The sequence below is a fragment of the Centroberyx gerrardi genome, chromosome 7 (genome assembly GCF_048128805.1).
Source record: "Centroberyx gerrardi isolate f3 chromosome 7, fCenGer3.hap1.cur.20231027, whole genome shotgun sequence".
Classification (NCBI taxonomy): Eukaryota; Metazoa; Chordata; class Actinopteri; order Beryciformes; family Berycidae; genus Centroberyx; species Centroberyx gerrardi.
In genome coordinates this window covers 9062757-9068818 of record NC_136003.1, presented here as the reverse complement: position 1 = coordinate 9068818, position 6062 = coordinate 9062757, and the positions used below count along the sequence as shown (strand labels likewise).

General features: G+C 43.2%; 1 protein-coding gene across 1 annotated transcript in view; it reads right to left on the bottom strand.

The window, feature by feature from the left end:
* The window catches only part of myo15aa (myosin XVAa), a 43979-nt gene that overhangs the window by 6294 nt on the left and 31623 nt on the right, over positions 1 to 6062 (bottom strand). The window contains exons 39-53 of the mRNA XM_078284716.1: positions 5941 to 6034; positions 5575 to 5695; positions 5290 to 5405; positions 4980 to 5039; positions 4180 to 4255; positions 3860 to 3975; positions 3634 to 3752; positions 3287 to 3428; positions 2689 to 2800; positions 2439 to 2513; positions 1452 to 1654; positions 1211 to 1335; positions 855 to 915; positions 622 to 694; positions 90 to 163 (exon numbers count right to left, since the gene is read on the bottom strand). Coding sequence (XP_078140842.1) covers positions 90 to 163; positions 622 to 694; positions 855 to 915; positions 1211 to 1335; positions 1452 to 1654; positions 2439 to 2513; positions 2689 to 2800; positions 3287 to 3428; positions 3634 to 3752; positions 3860 to 3975; positions 4180 to 4255; positions 4980 to 5039; positions 5290 to 5405; positions 5575 to 5695; positions 5941 to 6034 — 1567 coding nt within the window. The remainder of the gene's footprint in view (positions 1 to 89; positions 164 to 621; positions 695 to 854; positions 916 to 1210; positions 1336 to 1451; positions 1655 to 2438; positions 2514 to 2688; positions 2801 to 3286; positions 3429 to 3633; positions 3753 to 3859; positions 3976 to 4179; positions 4256 to 4979; positions 5040 to 5289; positions 5406 to 5574; positions 5696 to 5940; positions 6035 to 6062) is intronic.

Here is a 6062-nt window from a genome sequence, read left to right as displayed (position 1 = left end):
CTTTCCATATTTTTGGCTGTGTGTCTGCCTATCAAATGTGTGAAAGAGAGGATGTGTGTGTGTGTGTGTGTGTGTGTGTGTGTGTGTACCCTCAGTATAGCGGTGACCAGGTCCTGTTCAGTCAGACCTTTCAGTGGGAAGTCTCCCATGAACTTCATTACGGCTGAACAACAAAACACAGATATCATGACATAAGATAGGAGCAATAACTCTGAAAAGAAAATAAGACTCTATGTTCTATCTTCTTTTCTTTTCCTCCATTCTTCCCTCATTTAAAGGCTCGATCCATAACTGAACATGACACCCCTGTTTTTACTGTTACCCCATTACTGGCCTTGTCTACATTGTTATTTATTTGATCAACACCCCTTTTTTACCTTTCAAATTGAGCTTTTGATGTGAGAACAGCGGATGTGTGTCAGCTAAACATGAATTCTAAATATCTTGAGTGTGTAGAAGGTGTTTTTTGACATTTGTCCCAAAAATACTGTATTTTGTGCTATAATGGTGAACTAAAGATCTAACATAAAAATGTCTGTAGCCACTTTATCCCCTACCTTCCCCTCTTCCTTCTCCCTTTCCTTTCTCTATCCATCCCTCCTTCTCTTCCTCTTCTCTCACCTAAGAAGATGTCAGCAGCCACTCTGTTCATCCCGCTATCAGAGAAGTCAATCAGAGACTCCTGGATCGGAGACTGGAGAGAACAAAAAACAAAAACAAAAACAAAAACAAACCATATCAAGGAATGAATACCTAAAATGTTTCTTCTAGATTTCTAGTCCTTAGAATATGAAAATGACTTTAAGGTCTATTTCACACATATTTCTCTATGATTCTATTTTGAGGTGTTTTACCTTGGAGAATTTGACCATGTCAGCAGGCTCCCTGCCCTCCTTCCCCTTCTTGGCCTTGACACTGCAGACAGAATACACAGGGACAAAACACAGGCAGCCGTCACTTCAACAGTTACAGATGTAATGATTTAAGGACAGCAGCGGTAATAAGTTGTGTGTGTGACTTAAATGTCTTATCCTGATAGTTATATGGCTACATGCTTGGTGGTATTGCATTAAAATTTAGCAAAATATTCCATATATTCAAATAATCAATTCAAGTTTTCATGCAATGCAATGCACAGCGTATGTGTCTGTGTGTGTGTGTGTGTGTGTGTGTGTGTGTGTGTGTGTGTGTGTGTGTGTGTGTGTGTGACCTTCTGTTCCTCTGTGCCTCTCTGAAGTACTTCTTGGCGAACTCAGCCATTTGGTACTGGCTGCCATGCAGAGGCAGATCCTCCAGGTCTGCATTCACATTGTCCCCATACAGCTCACTTACCACCTGACACACACACACACACACACACACACATAATATGGACGCAGAAAATAAGACCCAAGATCTATTTTTGGACTATATTCTGTCATAATATGAATAAACAACTCCCGGTTCTGTACCTCTGTGGAGCGGTCGAGCTCGTGGGCAGCGACCGCCGAGCCCATCGCCACGGCAATAGCGGCGGAGGCCGCGACACGTCCCTGTCTGTCACGAGGCTCCGCCCTCTCGGCGGGGAGAACCAGGAAGTCTGGAGCAGCCACCGGACGGACGTAGTCCCTGGGAAACACTCCCGACCTGCCGTACACAGCTCCGAACCGCCAGCCTGCACACACACACACACACACACACACCGGTATAAAGACACATATACACGCAGATGCAAATACAACAATACAAATACACAGAGGCACATCAAGTATTACACACAAACCCCAAAATCTCTCACGCAAAACACACTACAACACAAACTGCAGCCATTCTGTCAAGAGCAAATCCACGACGTGCAAACACAATAATACAATACCTTGAGACTAAAGAAACACTCTTGTGATTGAAAAGTCACCCGTTTGAATCCTTGACTGGCTGGGAAAAATCTGAGTGGGGAAAGTGAATGTAAAACGCCACTGAGGAGCCCTTGAGCAAGGCACTTATCCCTAAACTCCTCTAGTGAAGCTGCTAAGTGGCTGGCAGTAGAAGACTAATGGGCAGCTACATTGTCTGAATGTGTCTAACTGTGTGAGTGTGAAGCTGGGAATTGGGTTAATCAAATATGTTTTCTTTTCATAATAGGACAGTGACACGAATGAGAAGTTAAAGGGGAAACACAGAAGTTGAGGTTCTATTGAGATTCAATCTAACACCAATAGGACTATGTGTAGCTGGTTCCAAACACTGCAGTTTGGTCCACTACTAAATGTTATGGGGACTTGAACCTGAGCTTTCCAATTGAAGAATCGTCTCTCTACTCACTATAGAGTGACAATACCAGTCTTTAACACAGCAAACCCAAACCAAAGCAACAAGGCAGTAACAAGAAAATGCCAAACAGCAAAGCCAACACACACACACACACACACACAGGGCTGACAGGGCCCTCCAAAACCCACCAAACTCAGGCGTGTTTCTCTTTAGCTCTTCCAGAAGCATGACCTTCTTCCTCACTATGCAGCCGTAACATTTGCCTGAACACACACACACACACACAGACAGACACACACACAAGCATAAAGCACATAGAAGCAAAGACATACATGGCTCCCAGAAGCAGACAAGCAGCTTTGACAAATAGTCAGTCACAAGTACTAAGATATCAATATGCCAGTCCTCAGTGTGTGTGTGTGTGTCTGTGTGTCTCACTGGACTCCAGCCCCTCCATGTGCTGCAGTCTAATGATGTCTCCCTTGTGGAAGCTGAGCAGGGTCCTGTCGTCTGTAATGAAGTTCCTCACCGCCACCATGTACTCCGAGTCCTGACAGAGAGACCTGACATGTTTACACTCTGCAAAATATGTGTACTGGTGTTGCATTTTGAGAGAGACAGAGAGAGAGAGAGAGAGAGAGAGAGAGGGAGAGAGAGAGAGAGAGGGAGAGAGAGACTTTTTTTGAAAAAATCTTTATTTTACACAGTGTTAATACAAGAACTTTGTCTCAACACAATATATATATTTTTCACATACTGTACAATAAACAAATTATGATCATTACCTCATCGTACTAAAAACACCTTTATAATTGTAAACCTTATAACAAAAAAAACAAACAAAAAAAAAGAGAGGGAGAGAGAGAGGGAGAGAGAGAGAGAGAGAGAGAGAGAGGGAGAGAAAGAGAGAGAGAGAGAGGGAGAGAGAGAGAGAGAGAGGGAGAGAGAGAGAGGGAGTGGGAGAGAGAGAGAGGGAGAGAGAGAGAGGGAGAGAGGGAGAGAGAGAGAGACACACACACACAGAACGCCCTCTGACCTTCTTGAGCTCGGTGAGGAAGTAGTCGATCATGTGTTTGACCTGCGGCGCCTTGGCAGAGAACAGGATGAGCTTCTCGTTGGTCAGGTTGAACTCCAGCATGTTCTTAGACGGGATCGACACAAACAGGATGTCCGAGTAGCTGCGCAGGAAGTGGCACGCAAAGACCAGGAAGTCAACATAAAGGCTCAGAGAGAAAGAGAGGTCAAATGTCAAAGCAATCACTTGGGCACTTGAGAGTATGTTTGGATGCATTTGTATGGGTCTATAGATGCAGAACTCTGTGTGTGTGTGTGTGTGTGTGTGTGTGTGTGTGTGTGTGTGTGTGTGCGTGCGTGTGTGTGTACCTGTAGGGCCTCAGTACTCTGAAGTAGTCTGAAGCGGCAGTGCTGCTTCTCACCATCTTCAGCAGCTTGATGCCTCTATGAGACACAGACAGCACCTGCACCCCTGTCCCCACACTGCCCTGGAACACACACACACACACACACACACAAATCCTGGCTGCTATCACTTTACTTTGCTCCGTGTCGAACTTGCGACTCGCACGTCAAGAATCGGACATGAACTCACAGAGGCTGGGAAGAGGCGGGAGAAGTAGATCTCCCAGGAGTCTTTGGCCATGGCCACCGCTGTCTTCTTCACGTTCTCATCCTGCGTTCCTGAAATCTGATCCACGCTGTTCTCCGCTGTCAGGGAAAGAGAGACACAGGAGAGAGAGAGAGAGAGGGGGGGGAGTGATGAAGACAGAAAGAGAGAAAGAAGAAAAGAAGAGATCTAGCCATCACAGCACTAACTGAAACATTATGAGTGGTGTTTTAAGGATGGATAGCTTCAGCATTAATGTAAAAACTCTACAGGGTCTATGTGCATTTATATTCATTTTTTCATACCAAAGAGAGCTTTCATCTTCTGCCTATCCTCCTGGGTGATACGGATACAGGCCTCAGAGAAGGTATCATGGACAATCTGCAGAAAACTTACACATTCAGACATATGCAATCTGCTACAGTGGTGATCATTAATCATCATGTATTGCTACTAGTAGCAGTAAATTAAAAAGCAAGAGTATAGAGCAATACTACCTAAGGGCATTTTTTGATTAATTATGTTTACAACAGTGATGATGCTAAAGTCGAGATTGAAGGTGCTACATGTAATATTTTAGCATCAATAAATCATTACCACATTCATTTTGAGATATTAGTATAATTATCATAAACAATTTACAACAATAAACAATGATTTTGCTGAAAATCTCTTGAATTGCTTTATGGCACAAAACAGGATTCACTGAGAAACACTGACAAATACCATCAGCATGAGATAGAGGCTACCAGTCGTCTCAACCATGGTCTCATTTGTTTACAGTAATTAAACCAAGGTATCACAATTAATCTGAAAATGATATCTTGTTTAAAAATGCTACATGTAGCACCTTTAAAGTCAGAAGCTGATCAGACACTTCTAAACCAACGACGTGCCTGTGGAAATGTGACTGGTAAATTTGTATGTGCACTGTCAGTATAAAGCAGGATAAAATAAGAACAACCTCTAATTACCTCCTCCTTTGCTACCACATGAGTTATCTATTTTTGATGAAGCATGGCTATGGGAATTATCAGCACAGTTGAAACACTTCTTTGACTAATCTGATTGCTTGAAATCACCCATAGTATAAAATGGCAACAACCTGTTTGAAGAGCAGGTCCAGAATCAGTGGGTTGTTGAAGGTCTCTTTAGGGTAGAACACCTGGAGACACAATATGATGGACAGCGTAAATATGTATGTAAGTGTTTATTTCGGAATACAACCAATCCACCAAGCAGCAATCATTTTATTTAAACATCAATATTTGAAACTACTTTGCAATGAAATTTGACATGACTTTCTCTCCCATATAAAGAGAGAAAAAGAGAAAGATGCACATCAGGCCTATATGTATATGTTTGTCCCTGTGAGTGCGTGCGTGTGTGTGTGTGTGTGTGTGCACAAATCATACCTCTTTCCTCAGGTATAGTTTCCAGGGGACGTTGCTGTAGGTGTAGTGTTCTTCACTGGTCCTGCTGTGGAGTTGAGTCTGAATGATCTCCTCCTCTATTGGCAACTCTCTAGAGACTGGACACACACACACACACACACAAATGTCATGACCTGTGTCCCCTTTTTTTTGCAAATGCATGTATGAAGTGAGCAGGAAACTACAGACAGAAAGTTTTCGGTCCATTCTGCAGTTTAAGTAAATCTTAGAGGACATTCCCTGTGGACTCGCATGTAAATTGTTCACCTGGTGGAGGGGCGGGGCTTATGTCAGAGGTAGATGGTCCCACTGGGCGAGGCTTGGTTGTCTTGGTAACCTTAACTGCTTCCTCTTGTTTCGGCTGGGAGGACGGAGGCTTCCTCTGAGTCTGAGAAAGGAAAGAGAGTCAGAAATAGAAAAAAGAGAGAAAAGAGAGACAAAGATGGAAAGGAGGGAGAAACAGAGATTGAAATCATATTGAAAAGGCAGAGTTTATAACATTTAATTTAATACTGAAACATAGAGCTGAGACAGAGGTGTAATAAACTAGTAAGCATACTGAACTTGAACAATAATCCTTGGTATATTTGTGTGTGTGTGTGTGTGTGTGTGTGTGTGTGTGTGTGTGTGTACCTGTGGTTGTGGTGGGTTGGCCATCTGGTCTTTAAGTATCTCCATAGCTTCATCATGGGGATCGGGCTTCTTTGTAAACTTTCCTTCTACTTTCCTACACACATACACACACAGACACACAC